General features: G+C 31.1%; 1 protein-coding gene across 2 annotated transcripts in view; it reads right to left on the bottom strand.

Moving 5' to 3' along the window:
• Grip (Glutamate receptor interacting protein) overlaps nucleotides 1–24,342 on the bottom strand; it is a 319,089-nt gene that overhangs the window by 196,945 nt on the left and 97,802 nt on the right. For both annotated transcript variants that reach the window (XM_064215167.1, XM_026630233.2), the window contains exon 2: nucleotides 12,620–12,793. In XM_064215167.1, coding sequence (XP_064071237.1) covers nucleotides 12,620–12,719 — 100 coding nt within the window. In that variant the 5' untranslated portion in view covers nucleotides 12,720–12,793. The remainder of the gene's footprint in view (nucleotides 1–12,619; nucleotides 12,794–24,342) is intronic.

The following is a 24,342-nucleotide window of genomic DNA, read 5'->3' on the forward strand; positions in this document are numbered from 1 at the left end:
GCGTTTCATTTCAAAGCTAAACCTTTAAATAATTTGCCTCAAAGGTTCCTTTATCATCGAAGTAATAACCTGTTTGAAAGCTAGTCTAAGGTATAGCTTATTAATTCCTTTCTTAGAGTTACATGGATAGGCGCTTCGTTTCGAAATTGATTTCACCTTTAACCTTTCCCGAGCATTGTGACACGGTTAGGGAAAATAACATATCGTTCAACGTAAAGACGTCACCTAACATACAAAGCCGATCTTTAATAGCAAGTTTTTTGTAATCCACAATCAAAACATTTAGTAGAATCAATTGATTTATAATGTCATATCTTAAATTACTTGTAATATTATTGAAATATTGAAATATCTTGTAATATTATCTTAAAAACTATAGGTTAATACTGAAAAATGTAAACGATAACTTGTTGTTAGTATACAATATGGATGCTTAAAATATTCACTATGATACTTATTTCGATAATGGTTTATATTATTGTCGAATTAATTTTAAAGACAGTTAATTTGTAAAGACATAATATTTGGCCTAATTTTTAGTATTTTGCATAAAAAATGTTACTGTGATTTATCTATAAAATTTACCGCCATGGGTTTTTTTCGATAGAAAAATAAGATATTTACAAATATATCTTTTCTAATATATATATATATACATAATAAGCAAACATTAAGTCTCGATAATATAATTAGTAAGCCAGCTCAATTAGAAATTCAAAGGACATTTAACATCCCATGGTTTATAATAAAACGCCATTTTTTCGGAAATTCATAGTAAATATCATAGATTAATCAAGCTCTCGACCAATGATATCGCGTCAAATTTGCTGTCAAATGTTGTTTATTTACCTTTTCTTAGTTTAAAAGCTGCAGTGCTGCATAAAAAAGCACAGCTTATAAATGCTTAGAACTGATTACTGTATATTACAAGTGGCTGTCTTATATTATACAGCTTCCAGATAAATTATTAACATTTCTCATCGACGAAATATATAATTGCTTATTTCAAGTGGTTTCCATTGAATTGTCTAGTATCTTGTAATTCAAGTAACGTTTCATTAATACTATTAAATATATTTCATTTGCGTGCTTTAAATCAAGTATCAATTTTATTCCTCTTTGAAAATCGAATTTATTTAAGAGCGTTGGTTTTCCTTAAATTAAATTTTCAGCGTAGTTTTTTGAAATACCGTGTAGAACATTACAACGTAATATTTCCTAATTACTGGTTGAGGTGCGTTACATTATGACAATGCTGTGTATAGTTGTAATTGGAAAACAGTTTGTCTAATTAATTATTTAATACTGTTTAAAATTGTTTGATTGTGTTCGTTATGGTTGTTGTTTGATGCCTAATAAAATAGAATAGTATAACTTCTGATATTATTACAAATACACTTCCAAAGATATGCAGTAAATGTGTGGCATAGCTAAATGCCCAGTAAATAGTTTCGTTAATGAAATAAATATATATTTTTTTTTATTATTATATATACGCGCAAAGGGAGTAGAGAGCGGTGTCTCGGAAGGCGCATATCAGAAAGAGAGCGTCATGCCGCTTACCGTTGCGGTATACGAAGTTGCCGGATTTACCCCCAAGACACGACAATAGTTTTCACGCCAACATTTCTAATCGATGTAAAGAAAAAGAAAAAACAAGTCTTGCAACCTACAAGTAAAAATATAAAAGTACTTTTTTATGTTTTTTACAATATTTCTATGCCGTGTTTTTTTATGCTTACGTGTTTATGTTGTGCGTCGCGTTTCCAAGAATTTCTCTGGTACACAACATCTCTAGATATCTTAACTGATTCTGTAAAAAGTTATCGTAAGAACTTATTTAAATGGATGAGTTATTATAACGTAAATTATAAATGAGGATTGTTTTATTATTTACTAAGTTTTATATGTATGTCTTATTTATTATATTATTTAACGCTTAAATAACCAGATTTATACTAATAAAATTTAATTTAATCATTATTTTGTGTTTATGCCTGAGGAAAATAAAAAACTAAAACAAAAAAGAACGACAAAATTAACAATTAAAACCAGCATATTTACGCAAACACGTGTTCAAGAAGTAACAAACGTAAAACTCACAAAAGAGTTTACAAGACATTTTTACGACTTTTATAAATCTTCAACGCGTCATTTCAATTTTCATTCTTAATGTCTCTAACGTGACTGAATTTTACAGCTCCAAGAATAGAACAGCAAAAATACACGTTTTATTTTAACGAACCTTTCTATGGGTAATAAATAGATAAAATACTTTATTTCTTTTCTCAAAAATATAATATGGTTTTTACCTTTGAAATTTATAAAACTTTACGCATAGCATACAAACGATCACCTTCAATTTTACCCCCACGAGGGGTAAATTAAATAAAGTACCCTATGCCCTACCCCGGTACTATCTCCACATCAAATTTCATTTCATATAAAATCGTTACAGCGGTTTAAGCGTGAGGAGGTAACAGACAGAGTTACTTACTATCATATTATAGATTTATTCAATTACGAAAGCGCGTTAAATTATCGGCGTGCATTAATATGGGTGAGTGACGTACTTACACGATGTGTTAGTGTGTGTAAAAGAAAAAAAATATGAATAAGATTATACTTGTTAATTTTATGTTAATAATAATTAATTGGAGGTTAAAGAGTATATTTAGTTCAAGTATCCTTGAAACATACATTCTAAAACGTACGTTACTTTTCGAAGACCTTAATGAGGGAACGAAACCTTATAAAAAAGGCCTTTGGCAACACACCCAAGAAATGTTAGCAGTGATATATTTTTTTTTAACCATAATTTGACCTAATTAAGACAATCCCGGGCTTTGCGATATCACACGCCAGTAGCCTCCAATCTTCGAAATGCAGGTTTAATTTAGTCGGCTATATTTTCGTAGAACTTTCAAGAAACTTCCCACTCAAGCCTCACTCGCGGCAATCTCAGGATAATTTTCTCCTAAACCACTAAGAAGTTTTAATGTCCCACTTTACCGGAAATTTCCTTCGGGCTAGGATTTTTTACCAAAATTTGTTGATAATAATAGCGGTAAGTTAGTCTGAACGATACCATTCGAACAGACGGAATGTTGTATGAATTTCTGGGTTACTTAATATATATGTACTATGAAAGAAGTAACTATGATTGTTTACAGATATTAATTTTATTATTTATGTATGTAGTAATCACGTTATGATATGTTACATAGAAATACTCATGTCAATAATTTGCTTATTTCTTCTAGACTACATAGAGTAGAGTTTGTATTAATATAGATTTTTTTCTATACATCAAATAGGTAGGTGGACTGGCGAATGTGCCACCTGATGGTAAGTGATCACCACCGCCCTTAGACGTTAACGTTGTTAGATAAAACCATTCCTTTGCCATTCGAAACTGAAATGTTATGACACTTGTGCCTGTAATTACACAAGGTCACTGACCCTTAAGATCAGGACACAATAATATTAATCATTGCTGTTTGACGGTAGAATATGTTGTGAGAGAGTGGTGCCTCCGCATGGACTACATACATAAAGATCTAACACCAAGAATTGTAGTAGGTACTTTTAAAGTCAAATCAATCATTATATTACTATTAATATTCATTACATTAATATTTAATTGTATCTATCGATAACTTAAAAGTACATTTAAAATATTTAAATTTATTATTGTCGTGTAAATTGTAATAGAAATTATTCATTATAATTATAGAAACAACTTCTTAATCGGATATTTTGTTATGTTTTTCTTGGAAGCGTTTTATCAACAATTGCATACTATGCTCATTCCAATTTCGCTAAAGCTTCTTTGAGAATAATCTAATTAAATGTTATTTTTAGTTTGACTCGACAGTAATATTTTAAGGAATATTAAATTTTATGAATGATTATGAGTATCAAATGGTAATCCTACAAAAAATTGTGGTAGTATTTAAGCAATGAGACAAAACACTCGAATAGACCAATAATTTTATTGGGATTATATTATCATTTAAAACAACACTTACTTCGAAACATATATGTATGTACATCATACGTCCATTTCGGTGCATGTTGTCGATACAATAATAATTATATTGATAATGAAATATTTGTTTTAGAAATGAGAGAAAATTACCTGATATATTAAACAAGTACAGATGTGCAATGAAATATTTGTCAATTTTATCTATAAGCAATGCAAAGGCCAAATACAAAAGTACGCAAAATAATAACGTCCTCAGTTATTTAACGATCTAAATAATATTTAATTACTTAGATAGTTTCGGTTTCAAATTAAATATGATTGCTTGTGTGATTGGGTAAGATTCTATACTTTATTATTTTATATTTTACTTGGTGGTAGGGCTTTGCGTTGCTCGTCAACCGTCATATATTCAACCGGCAAGCAGCAATACTTACTTTTTTGTATTCCATTGTGAACGGTGAATGAGCCAGTGTAACTACTGCTGACGCATTGGTTATAACAGGAATTTCATACGGCGTGCTGACCGTTTATCACCTGGTGGTGGTACATTGGCCGTCCTCCTACGGATGCCGTAATAAAATATATATGTCGAAAGGACGCCATCATAATTTTTTTCATGAAATTGTTGGTAGCGGGTGCCATGTATTCGTGCAATGGGAGCTTTAATCAGCTTCTCTTGAAGCTGGTACACTTATAGCAAGTTGGTATTGAAACGATATACGATAACACCACGACTCGATCAGAGCACACACACGACATCACGCGATATGTGACTTAGCAGCTAGTTGTACGTAACGTCCGCTAGATGGCGCGTTTTCATTTCAATACTCGCCTAGATGAGACATATATGTTCCATGAAATTTATATTTTCTGTCTCTTTTGAAATTCGATTGCAGTAGATCTCAAAAAGAAAAACACTTGATATATTATTTAACATAAGTGTACGGACACAGGTGCACCCTCTATTTCCTCTTATTATACGATGCGAAACAATCCAACATGACTGGAAAAAGATCAGGTGCAGAACTAAAGGCTTTATATGAGTTATTATTTTATTAAGAATTCAACTGTTTTATTTGCAAGAAAGATTAAAGCAGGACCTCTGCCCAGTAAGCCAGTAACTTTATTTAAGAAGATAATAATTCTTATTTGTGATGATATCTTAATAACCATATAGATTCAATATATCTCCGAAATAATATTATCAGGTTTTATATATTTATTATCAACGTAATGAGTTTCAAGGAATCAAGTTCAAGAATTAAATATTTCAAGAATATTCACATTCGCAAATTCTATTATCGGCCTATAATATTGAGAGATTCATTGTAGTTTTTGAGCCATATTTTATTGGTTGGTAATTACAATAGTTAATCTTTTATTTAATATCAATAAAATTTAGTTCAAGTACTTATAGATTGAATGAAATTATTTAATCAAATTAAATTTTAATACATGCAACCACTGAAAACATTTTTTTTAATTGTTACATAAATTATTAAATGCAATACTTGAATTATTACTTATTACTATTAACATGATTAATTATAAATTCTCATTTCCATAACGACGAAAGTGTTTATAAGTTATCCTAGAGATTTCAGGTTTAAATCATTTATATCTTGAGCGATTTTACATCTTTTTTTTTATTTCATTCGACAACAGAAAACGTATCCCATTTAAAAGCTTTTAGTAACACGATACCAAAATTTAAAGTAACAGAACAAAGAGCATAAAGCCTTATTTTTTACGGCAGGTTTCCTACCTTAATTTGAAAGCTTTTAGCTGTAGACCTGATTACCTACTTCTCACCAGTTCAAGTTATTTCTACTGGTGTAATTAGCTCCATATTTTTTTAAAGGGACAGCTTCTTACCTAAAGATATCTAAACAAGAAAAAATTGATAATGTTAATTGTTGAAAGCAGTTAATGGGTTGGTCTGTTGTTGTCTATCTTTATGGACATAATGGAAGTCTTTGGACAAGATTGTTTTTTCAAATTTCAATTTTCAAATTTCCTTTTAGGAGTTCTTTTGTTTTGAAAGATATTTTCAACCTTAACTTTAGTAGTTAAATGTATTTACACTGACTCATGACGTTGTAAAACAGATAAGTCAAATTTAAATCAAGCAATATGAATTCTCATCACAACGTATTTTATCTTTTATTTATCAGTGTAAAACCAAAATTAATTATACGCGAAAGTTATATAATAATTATATATTTAATGTAAAATAATACGATGCATCGAAGTATGACGAAAGCGATATAAATTTTAAAACCTTGCAATTTTTTAACTGAAATAAACATTTTCAAGCGGAAGCGGTTACGAAGATTTATGGAAATGATGCTATTTTTCCCAACTCGCTGAGAGCGAGGCTTAATGGAGAAAACGCGGGTTTAATAATTGCTAGTAGACAGAATAAAACTAAGATGCTTAAAATATCGGATTACTACGTTCGAGATAACAGATTTTATGTTGATTTCTTTTTTAGTTTTTGTCCATTTATATACAAAATAATTTTTGTGTTTATAGATAATTTCTTATTTAGATTCCTTTATCGGTGGTGGTATTGGTGGTCCTATTAGTGGTATTAGTACTAATGTTATGAGAAAGGGGATCACCATCAACGTTGAATCGGGTGCTCAATTGCTTATCTGCATTTTGTAATTTTGTAAATACATATGAAAAAATAGTAAATTTTATAAAACTACCATATTGTACGTTATAACGACTCTAAAAGTTACCAATAATACATAATTTACTCAATAGCTTAAATGCCATATAATAGAAAAACCTTCCAATTATCAAAAAAAAAATCAAACTTACACAACCGTCAGAAATTCTGACAACCTTTACATTTATTAAATTATCGTTTCAAATCCGAAACGGTAAACAGTTAAATTGTTATGTAACTGCGTGTAAAATCATATATATTTCAGCCAGACCATTACTCTTAGCACAATAACCGTAGAAGTCGTAATATTATCTTTTTAAAACGAATTTTCGAATAAGTAAAACGGACGATTTAATTCAATGAACCCAACAAATGCCTTTCAGGACATCCGCAGTTTTTTACCAAAGAGGTTGGGGTACATAAATCATCCTTTGTTCCTCTTTTGTCGTCTGTTCTTTTTTAATTGTACTTTGATATTATTACTTGAACTGATAATTTGTATAGGAAAAGCGCTATCTAAGTTGGTATTCCGAATAAAGGATTACTTAGGATTACTTTCCATGCAACATCGATACTATTAAAAACGAATAACCTAGCTGTACCGATTTCGCATAAATACTTGAAGAATCCAAGAATTTCCTCCAACTACGCTCGCCTGTTAAGCTAATTTAAAAAATAAAGAATATTAAGCAAAATTGGTCAGTCGGACTATCATATTTTATTAAAATCTATATCTTTACTCGTGCAGTACCAATGTATGAACATAATGTATATCCTGAGTCTTAAGTTTAGTACATCTAATAAAAAAATTGAAACCTTATAGGATCGCTCATGTGTCTGTCAAACTGCCGCATAATCTATGCAAATGTAGTGCAAAAACTATTGACATTAGCAACTGCTGTTTTGGTGACACACTTGGTGATTATAGAGTTGTGTGATGTAATCAAAAATTCTGAATCTCTGAATTTGGAACTTAATTTTGAGCACAAAATAGTAAAACCAAAATTAGAGTTGCACATAAATCGTTAAACGAAATGAAATCCTTTTACTTTATAATTATAGACTACATAATTTGAAAGACACTCGAGTTAATACTGGAAGAAATATTACCAAATCTATCCATTATTTTTTATTGTATAAAACCTTGGATCATTTATGTAATATCTAGATAGTCTCGATCTTCAAAAGAACAGATTCAAATGAGCCAAGATTATAATCTTGGTGTGCATGACAGCTACACTTGACACTTGCCAAACGTCATACTTGTTTACGTATTCATGTGTTTAGAGGCCAACTATTGTCCACTAATTTTTTCAACGCTTTCTCAACTTTGTCAGTCTATCTAGACATATGAATAATGTTCGGGTCAAACCTTGCAACTTCATTAATATTTATCTGTGTTATATGAAAATATTCAAACTAATAGCCAGCCATTAAGAAGTTTACAATTTAGCATTTTTGGCATTGACAGCCTATAAATTTCCCACTGCTGGGTTAAGGCCTCCTCTCCTTTTTGAGGAGAAGCACATTCCACCACGCTGCTCCAATGCGTGTTGGTGGATACACATATGGCAGAATTTCGTTGAAATTAGACACATGCAAGTTTCCTCACGATGTTTTCCTTCACCGCCGAGCACGAGATGAATTATAAACACAAATTAAGCACATGAAAATTCAGTGGTGCTTGCATTTGAACCCGCAATCATCGGTTAAGATGCATGCGTTCTAATCACTGAATGTTACTCCGTATTTAAGACAAATAATACGATTGATCCTCCTAATTTCTTTCAGGTTAATAGAACTACGAGAGAGGGTTATAGAGTGTAGACATGCATGTGATTGTGTACACATTAGGCACTTTAGTTTCTCTTGTATAGTTGACTCGTGTCTGCAATGGCCAAAATCTTGTTAATAAAAATATAGCACAATAACAGAAAAAATATTGTTGTATATTTTTGTTTTATTATTTGCAAAGTATTTACATGGTCATGGACATTTGCAATACCGGGAGATTGCAGGAGCCTTGCCTGCCTTTAATAAATGAGTAGGCTCTTTTCTTGGAGGCTTCCATGTCGTATCGGTTAGTAAAAACCACCGGTGAAAGCTGGTTTCACAGTGTAGTTGTACATGGCAAAAAATGCTTTTAAAATCGCGCTGTTGTAGATATTTTTTTTTAATTCTGACACGATGTCCAATGGTGAAGCTCAGCAGGATCAGGAGGATAATCCAAACAATTCTTCGGAACATTCCAAAAATAGGTAGAAGATGTATACTTTATTTTTTATGAGGTGTGTTCTTCGAATAAAAAGTGTTAGGTACTGTTACTAAAGGTAATATAAAATCAAAATCAAGTCACTGTTATGCATTCTTAAATCAAATTAAATTAATCCAAAAATAATACACTAAAGGAAAAGCCAGACGTGAATTTTCTTGTTAAAAAATGAAATTTATATTCAGCCAGCTCGCTTTCGGAATATAAAGAGGTATATTCGAAAGCAGTCCTGAACGAAATTGGCAAATCATTGCAATCTTAGACAATGTTTCGTGGGTTCGAATAATATTGAATTCTGTGGAGCGGTTGAAGAAAAAACGTGCAACGTCAAGATGTCGCCTTTTTTATGAATTGTCATCACAAACCTGTGTAGTTTATCTTAAGGAAGAATAATATTTGATGCAGAATCAAGGACATTTTACTAGGTTTTTAGAAACAATTCTTATTATTCTCCTCAGAAATATGCGTCCGTGACTTTGTATCTTTGCATCTTAATATTTAACATAACTATTGCTTATTATAAAACGAAAAACAATAAATGATTACATTTTTTATTATATAATTGTTATATGACATAAATTTACGATGTAAAATTTTATTATTTTACTTTATAAAACTGTAAGTATAGTTTCAGTGAATAATTAATCTCCTTATTATGTATATTAATGGAGTTCAATATAATCACTCAATAGATGATATGTTCAAGCCTAATTATAATTGTAGTTGGGTTATGGGAGTATGTGCGCAGTTTTAATAATATGATGCAATTTCAAATATAAATGTGGCGTTGGAATTTTGGCAGAATTTTGCTTTTGCAAACTTTCTCATAAAACGGTTTATTTCAGTAGTTTTATTTTTGTCTTCAATATGCAACTTTTTGGGAGTTTGATGCTAGTTATTTCAATGTTTTAAAAAAAATAATTTGGTATTTTTTTATAATATGATTTTATTATTAGTTTGGTAATATTTTATTTAATTATCTTGACCTGGGGATCTGTGATACAGGTCTTCAGCTACAGCTCTGTACATACAATTGTTGCCCTTATTTAGTTTGATTTTATATCATATAAGGCTCATTTTTATATTATAATTATTATTTAATTAGTAAAGCTAAAAGTCCTTATAAAATTTGATTTTCAAATATTATAAATTTTAGAAATTAATCGAAAATAGATATCTTTAAAAGATATTTTATAGATTCTAACATCAAACATTAAACATTTTAATTTAAAACACAGGTGAATTACAGAACTAGAACGCTTGAAACAAAAGTAGATTGAGGGTTCAAACCAGTTCAGAAAGTTAGTATAGAAAAACGTGAATAATATGACAATGCTAAAAAAGTGAAAAAGAATTAACAAAACGTCCATACTCACGCTCGACGCGAATGCATAAGTTAGTTAAAAATAAAAACGGTCTTTAAACTTTAATTTATTCCATTTACAAAAACTGTACTAGAATTTTATCACAAGCACCAAAATTTTAGCTCAATTGGTTGAGTAGGACTGTCTTAAAAGTCAATCGTATGACCTAATTTTGACAAATACATACTTACATTTGCAGTCAAATAAATAGCTTAAAAATATTATTATAAAAATGCCTTAAAAAGTGTTGTCATCCGTTTTAGAAAAAAAAAAACATAATTTTTGGTAAATTTTACAAAATGTTTTGACAGAAATAATTTAAATTATCCTTCATCATAATTATATTAATCCGACGTGCAGTATCCGTTAGAATTAGTAGTAGTATTTTGTATTTAGTACATAATTTTCAACGCATTTATTTTATGAATATTCACGTTCGTAATAATTAAGAACTTACGATTTTCGCCTAAATTTTACTGTCGTTTGTTAAAGTTGACGAGCAGACTGATTTTTTTAAAGGGAACTCTCTAGCAGCCACTGTATCGTATATAATAATATGTATTATAACTTAGAATTTTAATGTTCCCGTTTGAAGAGTATGTCAGCCAGTGTAACTACAGGCACGAGGGACAAAGCAATTTAATTCCCAAGGATAATAGTGCATTAGTGATGGAGGGAAGAATTTGTGTGCCAATCTATGTGCGTATGTGGTGACCACTCATCATCGGATGGCTCATTTACCAGTCCACCTATTTGAAAGAAAAAAAAATACAATTTATTACTATTTTTAAATATAATAAGGTTATTCTCTTAGGTGTTCAGAATTTTTTTAAGTACCAAAAATGTACTTTAAACAACTGTTTTTATTCCTTTATAGCATGGGTAATGTTCTACTTCTTGCACTTGTCTTGAGGTTGGCGTGTAGGAAATGCTTTTAGATGTAAGCTCGTCTTTTATGCAAAACAAATTGTTGCTTCACGTGAAGAATTTGAATAAATAAATATTTTAATTCATGTTATGTAGGAATACATAAAAAGAAGCTGAATGATCACAGTAAAAATAAGAGACTCATACATAATTATGAAATTTGATGGAGACAAATGTATAAATCTACTTCGAGTTTTTATTAATCGATTTGAATTAATGACAGTTTAATTCAACTGGTGGTCATTTAAATCGATTCCATGAATAACTTTCTTGGCACATATACGTATTGAATTACTATCCCGTCGTTTTGATCTTCAGAATTTCACAATATACAAACTTTTTATTTCTAAGATATTAAAATATTAATACACTACTGAGGCATCATCTGTTATCTACTGTAAAGTTGTAGATGTATTTAATGTCAAGCTGCGTCAAGTTGTAATGTTTACTGGAGCAAGATAATTCTGTTCGTTGCATCGAACTAAAAATTAAGAAAATTATAATTTAGGGTCGAACTTATCTACAGTGCCCAAAAATACGGACTGGCTCCTTATAATTGTTACCGACTTTAGATATGTAGATTTTGATACATTGCTTAATAAAGCAGAAATATATGACGGAGTCGCTTGGCCCGGCTTGTTTTTAAAAAACATGACGTCAGCGTTGCTGACGTCACGAATGTCAGGGTTTGGATTTCTATCCATCCCCGAAGGTATGAAATTAAACTCAGGAAATATTCTTCTCTGATTTATTCCAAACTGCGGAGGTCCGATCGCTCCGACGGCTCGAACAAGCCTCTACATACCGGCGGGCGTTCAGCCTTTTATAACAAAATTGGGTGGGGGCACTATTCACTCAATGTAACAAGTATTTATGGACGGTAAAATATTTCAGACTAATTTAACATCTTAAAATTCACTAAATATTACTAATTTAACAATCAAACAGTTTTCAATTATTAAAATAATCGGACATCTGGTTTTCTTAAATACGTGATTATCTGCCGACATATACAATACTTTAATAAATCCCAAACTATATCCTACAAATATTTTAGTATTTTAATTGATTGTTTCCGTTTAGATTTAAATATTTATTTGATTAATAATATGGTTTTTATATTGAAAATAAATTAAGCCTATAATTAAAGTCAGACATTCGTTTGGCTAGATACGAACAAATAAATACCTATATTATAAAATTAGTAAGTATTTTTAATTATAATTAAAACCCTAACGTCGAAAAGTAAAGTGTATAAGTGAAAAATAAAGTGTTGTGCAGTTTGAGTGATTAAAATAACAAGGCCGTAACATAATATATTTAACAGATTCCTAGAATAAGATCTCTAATTGGCGTTTAGTAGTTTAACAACGATTACATTTACTTACCATCTAATTCATAGCCCTGTCCCCACTGCGGGAGGCCTTGCTGGTAACCCTTGGGGTCAGTTTTGCCTATCGATATCTTAAGGCTCTTCCACAGCTTCATCTTGACCACATATTTGTTATTCGTACACGTCACTGAACTCCATCACATACACTGTAACTTCTGAACAATTTAATCTGTGAAAGAAAAAAAAAGTATAAGTTTCGATATTTAAAATACAATATCTTACTATTTTTTTAACTCTCATTGAATAGGATTAGCAGCCTGTAAATTACCCACTACTGAGCTAAAGGCCTCCTCTTCCTTTGAGGAGAAGGTTTGGAGCATATTCCACCACGCTGCTCCAATGCGGGTTGGCGGAATACACATGTGGCAGAATTTCGTTGAAATTAGACACATGCAGGTTTCCTCACGATGTTTTCCTTCACCGCCGAGCACGAGATGAATTATAAACACAAATTAAGCACATGAAAATTCAGTGGTGCCTGCCTGGGTTTGAACCCGAAATCATCGGTTAAGATGCACGCGTTCTAACCACTGGGCCATCTCGGCTAAATAAATTGAATAGTAAATGATGATCAGTCCATTAGAATCGCCAATGTCAGAATGTAATTCACCAAAATATATACGAATTAGTGATTCCACTATCAAATTATGAATGAATATGTAAGTGTATATATTATTTATTTACTATTAATCTGAAAAGCAAATGAACCGATTTAAATAGAGCGTTAATTTTATTATAATTGTAATCCTACTGTGAGACAGAGCGAAATCCACGCTGAAGAAACAGTAAGTAAATTTAAATTATACTTGCATCCTAACTTTGTAAATTAATTTTATCGCTGTTATATATTTTTAATACAATTCATCCATAATATTATAAAAAAATCGAATTATACTATATATAGGAACTATTACAACCAGTCGTAAAACCAAAATATATAAAACAAAAATTTAAAGTTTCTGTTAAATAATTTCGATATTTAAAATCGACGCATTGTATCAAAAATTTTCAAAATAACTCGTGACTACAATACGTGCCCCAATGTTTGTGACGTCATAATTCTAACGAAATCACACGGATCAGCTGTCTGGTGCAGAGGCTAATGTAACGCTGTGACGTAACATGCGGTCGGGAACTGTCAGCGTGTCAAAGATTTAAAAAAAATATATTTTGAATTTGATATTTAAACGTTTAACTTATTTATATTGTTTTGTTAAATTTAAATGTGACCTTTCTACCTTTGACATAAATTACTGTAATTAAACGGAGTATAAATATAGTATATATATATGTTTATTTTAATGTGTTAGTAAATTGTTTCTCTCCTAATTTATTTATTGTCTTCTGACACACATACAAACGCGTTTTGTTTCTGCACTACCTTAGGTTATCTAATATTTTATGTTGAAAACAAAAGTGTTGAATAAATAATTATTCATTGACATTTTTCAGATCATAGGAACATCTCCTAAAATTTGATCAGCGCTTACAAGGGCAACTAATGGGTTTACTTGGTGGTAGGGCTTTGTGCAAGCTCGCCTGGGTAGGTACCACCCACTCATCAGATATTCTACCGCGAAATAGCAGTATTCAGTATTGTTGTGTTCCGGTATGGAGGGTGAGTGAGCCAGTGTAACTACAGGTACAAGGGACATAACATTTCAGTTCCCAAGGTTGGTGGCGCATTGGCGATGAAAGGAATGCTTAATATTTCTTACAGCACCATTGTCTATGGGCGATGGTGACCGCTTACATCATCAGGTGGCCCATTCACTCGTCCGCCAACCTATATCATAAAAAAAGATGTCTTACTCAGATAATGATCTCCAACGATTTACATTCATATGACGCAACATTTAAACAAACTATGACCTAAAAGCTTTTGTAACAAAAACGTTCTAAATTCAAACGTATACAAATTTAAAGAAAAAAATATTTAAAAGCAATTATACAATTTTTTGCTTGATATAATTCGTTGACAAACCTTTGTATTGAGAAACGTCATAAAGAGTAATATTATAATGGGTCAGACAGTATTGTTCTCATGGAGCGTATCGCCTTACAAGCAAGTGATCTGTAACGAACGGATGTTGCATTTCCATCTAGTTGAGTTACATTCGAATGGTGGGTAGATAACGGTGAAGTAACATGAACGATGTATTTATATTGTTAATGAATGAGGATCTATGTGACAGAATGTTACCAATGTCATAATATGATTAATTCCACTAATAATCCGATTATTACATAGAATAGAATGAAAGGAAGATTTATTACTTATTACGACAAAAGTATATCTTTGAGTACGTTATGATACTTTGATTTTTAATTATTCGTCTACTAAAGTTTAGTTGCTATAGCAACTGTATAGGAATAATTAAAGGAACCGAACCGAATCTTATCCGTATTATAAATTAAGATAAAAATTGGTTTCCCATGTCGGTTTTTTCATGTTTGTGTATTGTCTTTATTTTAAATATCAATAATTGTAATAAGAAAAATATTTATTCAATATAGAAGTTATTAAATAAATAAATTGAAATTTGAATATTTATTATTAGATTTTTTTCAATATATTTCTTGTATCAATAATATTAATATAAATTTATAAATAAATAAGTAATATAAATTATATAGTATATAACAAAGTCGCTTCGCTGGCTGTACCGTGTATGCTTAGATCTTTAAAATTACACAACGGATTTTGATGCGATTTTTTGTAATAGATAGATTAATTCAAGAGGAAGGCTTATATGTACAATACATGCACAATATAGTTGAGAAACACTGATCATTTAAGAGGTTTCTAAAGTGATGTCGTAAATAAGCAAATATTTTTGCGCTTACATTGCAAACTCTGGCTGAACACCCTACGAGATAGATCTAAAATAATGTACTACAGTATTGTACACCTTCAAAAGGTTTACAAAAAAGTCTGCGATGCTATATATTTATCTTTTAGGGATAACCCATAATAAGAATTTTTATACTTTACTTTTTACGAGAAATATGGGCTTATTTACAAAGTGATTTTAAGCAACACACCATTAATTCTTACCCAATTAACCTCAAATACATTGTGAATTTAATATAGATCAACATGGCCCTTTACAGCATTGTAATTGAAATAAATATTTTCAAAGATATTACAGATTTACAACGCAGGGACATAGCGGTTTGTATTGTCTATCTGTCTTGTACATTCTGTAGTATATTTAGTATCAGTATTGCACCCGTGCAAAGCAGGGGCGGGTCGGTAGTATATACATGTATATATATATCGATTCATATATTAAATTGATTTAGTTGATACACATACTAAATACTAATATGATATTTAACTTCATTCATTTCATTAAGTATGCTTTTGATATTTGTTCATTTATTTCCCATCAAGCAGGAAGAGATAGAAAATTTACAACAGAATATTCGACGCCAGCGAACTTTATGGGAAATTATAATATTTTAGAAAAGTGATTCAACAACCGCGAAGCGTTGGCCAGACCGCTCCCGCTAACATTCAATAGAATTTTAATCTTAACGCTATAAACTCTACCGAAAGGGCTTCGTTTTAAGTGCAGTGGCTGTACTTAGCTGTTATAAAGAAACTTAAAAAGGAGAATTATAATATAAAACCAGGAAATCCAGTAAAGTTTAATACATCCTATAGTCCCACGGAAATGCAACCTACAAAATACTTAGCGACAGTAATTTACGATTGATTTATAAGGTTATAAAATATTTACTTTTAAAAGGACAATAACAATCATATGAAATAATATAAAAAAAATGTACTAAATATAATAATTTAAAGTCAGCAAAAACAGATTACTTTGCACCGAAAAATTTTGGCTAAAAACATTCCTTGTTATGCCCCACCTTTAAAGTCTTGAGGGAATCACATTAGCAATTTTGTTAGAGCTCGAGGGCCAAGCCATTCAAGAGAGAACAGTTTCTACCGAAATAAAATTCCTTCGCGGATCCTTTGTTATGAACAAGTGGAGTATTCTAGATATTTTTCAATTTACATTTACCTGAGCAACATTAGAATTTAATAAAATTTACGAGACGTAAAATAATTTGATAATATTAAGGAAACGAAAAAAAATCTAGAATGGTTAAATTTCGTAACTCTTCCAAAATCGTTAAATTTAAATAAGAATAAAGCTTTCTTTGATGAGTATTTAACAATCATAGCACACATAAAAACATAGAGATTTCAAAATCTAAAACCACAATCATGTAATATTAAATAGTAATGAAAATATATAAACGTAATTACTTCGTACATACTTATCAGGACAAAGTAGATTTAAAAAGTATTGACGGGTCCATAATAGGAAAAGATAATTAAAACAAGATAATATAACTACTAACAAAAATTGGTACGATGTTGTTTATATATATATATATATATATATATGAAATTAAATTGAAAAGGCAATTGTTAACTTTGGAGATGACTACAGCAATTAATTCCTATGAAACTGTGTCACACTACAGTTACTCATCTATAGCTTAAGTCTAGCAAAATACGCGGAATACGTTTAATGTAATTGTAAATAAAATTATATTATTGATGAAACAAGGTTCTGCTCCGGTTTACCCTCGTAAAACGTTACTGCTTTGACCCCGTGGGTTCTAAGGTTAAGTTATATAATACCCTATATATTTCTTTATAAATGAGCTGTTTAACGCTAGTAAAAAATTAATACATCTAGTAGATTCCGAGATTAGCACATTTATATAAACGACCAAACCCTTTAACTTTACGTTCGGAATGATATGCCAATATATATATATATGTGTGTTTAAGAAGTAAAGCTAGCATTTCAAACACAGTTGTATGAAATATGATAACTAACTCTCACTAATGTATTGTCAATGTATGAATCATCTTAATACGATATTTATCAAATCTAATAAATAAAAAGTATACTGAGGACAGTGCTATAACAATATTCTAAAGTTGCGATATATTACAACAACACTTAGAAAAATGCTATATAAACGCAGGTAATATTTGAAATTTAATTAAATATTGTTCGAAATACGTTCTCACAATTAAATTAGCTTCGATTGTCTGCTGTTTCTTATCTAAAGCAATTTTCAGTCTTATAAATTATTGAAGTAAGAAATCTCTAAGGATCAATTTATATAGTCCATTTAATTTGGATTGACGTTGGATTGACTGAATAGCGTAGGCGAAGACATGGATAGAGATGTCAATATACAATAGAGGTCAATATATAATGGATATAAAACCTGATTGGTAGTAGTAGTATCGAGTAGTGGTAGTATCGAGATGAATAAATGATACACGAGAAGGACTACTTCTGGTTCAAATTTTTCACTTGTTTTGATGAGAAGATTTGAAGTTTATTCCGAGCTGCTTCAATGATTTGAATGATTATTTCGATAGATGCAGTTTTCCTCACAACGTTTTCCTTCACAGTCGAGCACCAGATGAATTATAAGCACAAAGAAATTGAGTAATGTATTCTTCTATGTGAACCTGTAATCATTCGATAAGATTCACTGGACCATCTCGCCTCTTACCATACAATCAAGTGCAACCAAATGTTAGCCTAGTATCTAACACGCTGTTGACTATCAACTCTAGTATTAGTGATACTTTCTAATACTATAGTTTGGTTTAAAGGCTGAGTGCGCTGGTGTTACAACAAGCACAAGGGATATAACATTTTATACCCTGTAATTTGCGTTCCATTCAAATTTCTTAAAAAAATGAGCTGTCGTTGGACACCCGGTTAGAACAAAATCGCTTTCGCCATATTATTTGTATTTATTAAATAAAATACATAATTAAATAAATTAATAACGTTTTAATATAATTAAATATGTCAAGTGTGAAAAACAAGAAACATAATAAAGGTCATATGGAGGGGGCGTAACGTTTTTATTTACGATTTCATTTCACTCAACTGTAAGCCGCGTAAAATAACTTCGTTTCAAATATCTTAAGCCAAGAAAACAAAGACAAACAAATATTAATTTAAACTTATTTAATACAAAATCTACCTTTACATTTTGGAGTGAGTTTAAATCCTTTCGCTTCCGATTTATATATATTAAAATGAACTACACTAGTGATTCACTGTCTTGGGCAAAGCTTTGAATGAATGTACTCACCCTGACAATTCCTTTGTTCAGAAATGAGTACTAACTGACCGTTAGTAATTCTACTCAGAGTGAACGAATTAAAGTAATTAAAAATATATAGATTACTTTAAATTTAGCTTATTGCAAGTCTTGAATTTTAAAATATCCATAAAATTTAAACGAAATTTCGAGGTATAAAATTTATTACATTTGACCTATTTATTTCGAATTTTGTTTTTAAAATAAATAATTTTCCCTTAACCCGTGTTTATTATTACAATAACTATTAAAGCTATAAATATCTTTCTATATTACAATATGACACATACTCGTAGCTGCAGTTGCATAACTAGAACGCGGCCCTTTTGTCGTGCTATTAATATAATTAACTTGGACGTAGGGCTTTGTGCAAGCCCGTGTGAGTTTGAAGGGTGAGTGAGCCAATATAACGGCAAGCACAAGGGACATATTTTAGTTCATAAGAATGGCGGTATGACGACAATAAGCAACGGTGACCAAGTTATCAAGTGGCTTGTTTGAGCAATCTTTCAACAGAAGAAATTGTGTATGTAAGTCGTGAAATAAAAAAAAAATAAATCAATACTAAAATTTTATTTACGCTTTGCGAAGCGAGTTTAACAGCCACCAGTAGCGAAGTGCTGCGCTAAATTAAGTGAAAATGACAAATATGGAAATTTTTCGAAAGTTTATGCCGAATGGGCATAATTTATTGCGCAAATTCTGTGGCTTAAATTGTGTTGGTATTAATGTTAACAAATAGCCAAGATTAAGCAGAACATTCCGAATTTAGTACTTTATTACATTTTTTTATGGAACGACTTATACGATTCTTACGTTTTGTTTTATATGCACATATAATAACTAACATTGAACTATTACTTAATATATGATTTTTACATTTTAACACTGAAGACATAATGTTAGGATTTTTACAGTCAACAAAATCGATCCGATATTTTAGACCCAATACGATTGCCCACAACGAATAATGATTTAATAATTATTCACAATATTTGAAATAGTATTATTATTATTTATTTTATTGGTGGTAGGGCCTTGTGCAAGCTCGTCTGGGTAGGTTAGCACCCAGTCATCAAATATTCTACCGCCAAACAGAATTGTTGTGTTCTGGTTTGAAGGGTGAGTAAGCCAGTGTAACTAAAGACACAAAAGACATAACATCTTAGTTCCCAAGCTTGGTGGTGTAAGGAATGGTTAATATTTCTTACAGCGCCATTGTTTATAGGCGGTGGTGATCGTCATCAGGTGGTCTATTTGCCCATCTGCCTACCCATATCATAAAAAATTGCCCCTTGAGGCAAGCCATATGGAGTAATATAAGGTGTACTAATTCTAAGCTAGCTCAGTATAAATTAATATCATTGTCATCTTTACAGACGAAGTAATAAAAAAAAAAATCCGAACAATTTTATCCGTGTGAAAACAACATGAAGCGTATATAAAAACATTACTGTTTAATTAGTATTAAATTCTAAGCCGTCAAACATTACTCTTATTTCAATAAATACGAGCAGTGTATTTGTTTGCCAAGTAGCACTTAAAATAGACTCAGTTGCTACTTTAGGATCGGATTCGAGAACATCCGTTCCATTCTGTTGTTTCGGATTAGTTCTGACGGTGTATTCCATTTCAACTAAATATCACACATACATCGATTCAACGAACTGACAGCTTCAAATTATCGTTTTATTTATTGCTGCGTGTTTCTTGCAGCTTCAATTTGCTCTAATCAAGTTCTTATATGGTTATTGAATTACCATCTATCTTATAACTATAACCAACAGATGGCTTAGTGGTTGGAGTATATGATTCGTAGCCGAAGATTGCGGGTTTAAATCCAGATCAGTGTTGAATTTTCATACGTTTTTTATTTGTTTGTAATTTATATCTTGCTCTTGCGACGAAAATAATGTTTTTAGGAGATCTTTCGGTGTTGGACAAAAATCTATCAGGTATTAGTCCTTGTTTACCAACCCGAGAAGAAGCTGCTCGTTAGAATAAGCCATTGTGGTTAGCCCAGCAGTGGGATATAAAAAACTCTTAGTATTATAATTGTGTATATCCCGTAAACCATAACGTTTACATACAGAAAGTTTATAATCTGAAGCAACATCACTTTTTTAATGTGTTCATAACTTTTTATGTGTTGCACAGTGGAGAAAAACATCGTGAGACCACCTGCATGTGCTAAAATCATTTATGATACATTTATGTGCACTCACTGACGTGGAGTGAACTGGCATGAAAGAATTGAGGATCAGGTTATATTTTAAAAGCGAATGACCCTGTCGATGGTTAGTCTTGCCAAGATAGACATCGGCACTTATAAATGTTAAACATTAGGGTAAACCGTGGAAGTTAAAATGTCTTAATACCGCTTTATGTTTGTACCAGACTCCTTTATTCTTGTCGTCTTCTTATAAAGTGGGCGAGGATTTCGCTAAGCTATTACTTCCTGTTTCTTATAATGAAATTTCGATCTTTGAATGCAAAGAAGATATTATAAAATTAACCATATTAGTTACCTAACCGTATTAGTTTTTGTTTTAAATACATTGCTTTTGTTACAATATTTATAATACCAGATAAATATACTTTGTATATGAATAAAAATGCAGTTATAACACTTTAAATAACAAAAAGATCTGCCGACTGCCAGCCATCTTTCATTTATTTAATTCGACATGACGTCATACTTCTACTCACATTACACAATAGACTTCAGAAATTTAAAGACATTTCAATATACAGATGTATACTGTAACTAAAATATCTTATTCCTTGGAGTAGTATGGAAAAAGCCTCATTAAAAGTATAAAACCTCGCCTTATTGCCTCTACTGGTGACAAGAGGGCTGGTACATTTTTTGCCCAGAGGATCGGAATTGCGATAAAACGTTGCCACGCCAGTATTCTTGCCATCATTCCACGAGGTCAAGACAACGGTAACTATTTTTAATTCATATTTGTAAATATTTAGGGACACGTTAATGATTCTTATGTAAATAACTACATAATCAGCCTGTAAATTTCCCACTGCTGGGCTAAGGCCTCCTCTCCCGTTGAGGATAAGGTATGGAGCATATTCCACCAAGCTGCTCCAATGCGGGTTGGTGGAATACACATGTGGCAGAATTTCGTTGAAATTAGACACATGCAGGTTTCCTCACGATGTTTTCCTTCACCGCCGAGCACGAGATGAATTATAAACACAAATTAAGCACATGAAAATTCATTGGTGCCGGCCTGGGTTTGAACCCGAAATCATCGGTTAAGATGCACGCGTTCTAACCACTGGGCCATCTCGGCTCTCTGTAAATAACTTATTCCTTACATATTATAATGTTAGAAAAGAAAATAAATCAATAATTTCAAATACTATTCTAACATAATTTTACATTTACAGTTAACTTTCGTGGTTATATCGAAATCACTCTAACTGAATAGTCACAAATCGAATAGAATGACATTTGGAGCGATGCCAATGAAACTCCATTTTGGAATAATATGTTCTGAATAAATATTTAAATTTATGGCAAGTCGTCCTTATCTCATTCACTGACATTATTATTATGGTTTTCTATCTGGGATGTAGAAATGTTAAAAATTGACACGGTATATTTTTATATGATTATATGTACGATTAGTTCATATATAACAAAAGATTTGTAACGCGGATGAGTTAAATTGGATATTCAAGTATTATCATAGAATTTGAAGTCTTAAAGTTTTAATTACAAGAATTTATAATACGACGAGTTTATAATTTAATTATGTAGGTACCTATATTTTTATCTTAGATATTTGGTGGAAGGGTTCTGTGCATGCTATGACTGGGTAGGTTCCACCCACTCTGTTCATATTCTACCTCCAGATATTAATACTTAGCATCGTTGCATTCTGATTTGAATGATGAATGTCACTACAGGCATATGGGACATTATATCGTAGTTCCCAACGTTGAAAGCACATTTGTGATATAAGGAACGTTTAATATTTTTACAGCGCCAATGGATTAGCTGTGGTAAATACTTACCATAAGGTAACCTATTTGCCCGTGCGCTTAGCTAATTTATAAAAATAACCTTAATTTCACTCACTATAGACTTTGCAAATTTATTCAAAAGCCCTTACGACGTCAATGCAATACCGATACAGATAATCTTTTCCAAGATTTTATTTACAGAGTATGTCAATTCTAATTGACAGCTTAACATGTCTTAACTACATTTCGATATAAATGAGGAATTCTCATTACAATTTCAAGCGCAACGCACGTTTCGTAATGGACATCTAATCAATATGCAATAATTACGTTAAGCCTCTTGATTATGTCTAAATCTATTACCTAAATACGTTTATACCAATAGTTTATATCAATAGTTTATTTAGTAAGTATACTGAAACAAAATTGGGTATTATTATATTGTCATAAATACGATTTAAATTATTGTGCGACTTTTGCGGACAGTGACCAAATTGTTCGATCCCTAAGCATAAGAGAAGCGTATTATGCTGGTTATCACAATGTACTCCTAATGGAATATCGGTCACGGCGGTTAATTACAAGGACCAGCTAACCGAGCAGAGGATAATATGCCTAAGTGGGATGGCATTGATGAATCGCAATCCGATTAAAAATAAATAAGGCGTGCAACACCTTTGCGTGCTTCCCAAGGCAGGAGTATAATCTCTGCCAATGTTTCAAATACATATGACACTAGCTGAATATACATGGACTTTAGTAAGTTTAGTACACTTCATTCACTAGAAAGTGAAAATAGAAGTCAAAATATCGCAGTCAGATTTTCTGTCAAATTTATTGATCATCATCAATCATTTTTTGCACCGATTTTAATAATTTTCACATATGTTTATAACCTTAACATTAGTCTGTAATAGTATATTGTTGTTTTGATTTCTGAAAGTGTTTTTTTTTCAGTGGTGTAAAAACGACCCCTGGGCGGAAATGGGTTAAGATCTTCACAGCTCAAAAATAAAAAATCGATATTTGAAGAACCACTTAACGAGTGGCTTAAGTTCTGGAAATTTAGTACGAATGGAATTTTAATATTTGTAATAGTTACTTATACTTATAATAATTCTAAGTATAAATAAGTAATAAATTAATACTTTTTCGAATTCTATCAACTGTTCATTAATAGCATTCAAAAGTTTCGTTATACAGACGAGTAATAACGTTGTAGAGTCGTGATTGAATCTTCTATTGATTTTACACGGAACCGAATCGAATTATTCACACCACATATGAATAATATAATTTCGCTTCCAATCGAGTTAATGTTACATATTCAATACATGACAGCGGAGATGGAGCTCTGTTGAAATGTCTTGAGAATTTATACTATTTTATTTAAAATGTATTTTTAAATTTACATTACAGTTCTTTATATACTTGCCCGAGACTGTTTTGGATATGTACCAAACATATATTCGTGATATATATTACCGCCAAACAGCTATATACAGTACTATTTTGTTATATAAGTGTCATAATATCATAGGTTTCCCAAAGTTGGTGGCGCATTGGCGA

Source organism: Vanessa tameamea, chromosome 6 (genome assembly GCF_037043105.1).
Source record: "Vanessa tameamea isolate UH-Manoa-2023 chromosome 6, ilVanTame1 primary haplotype, whole genome shotgun sequence".
NCBI lineage: Eukaryota > Metazoa > Arthropoda > Insecta > Lepidoptera > Nymphalidae > Vanessa > Vanessa tameamea.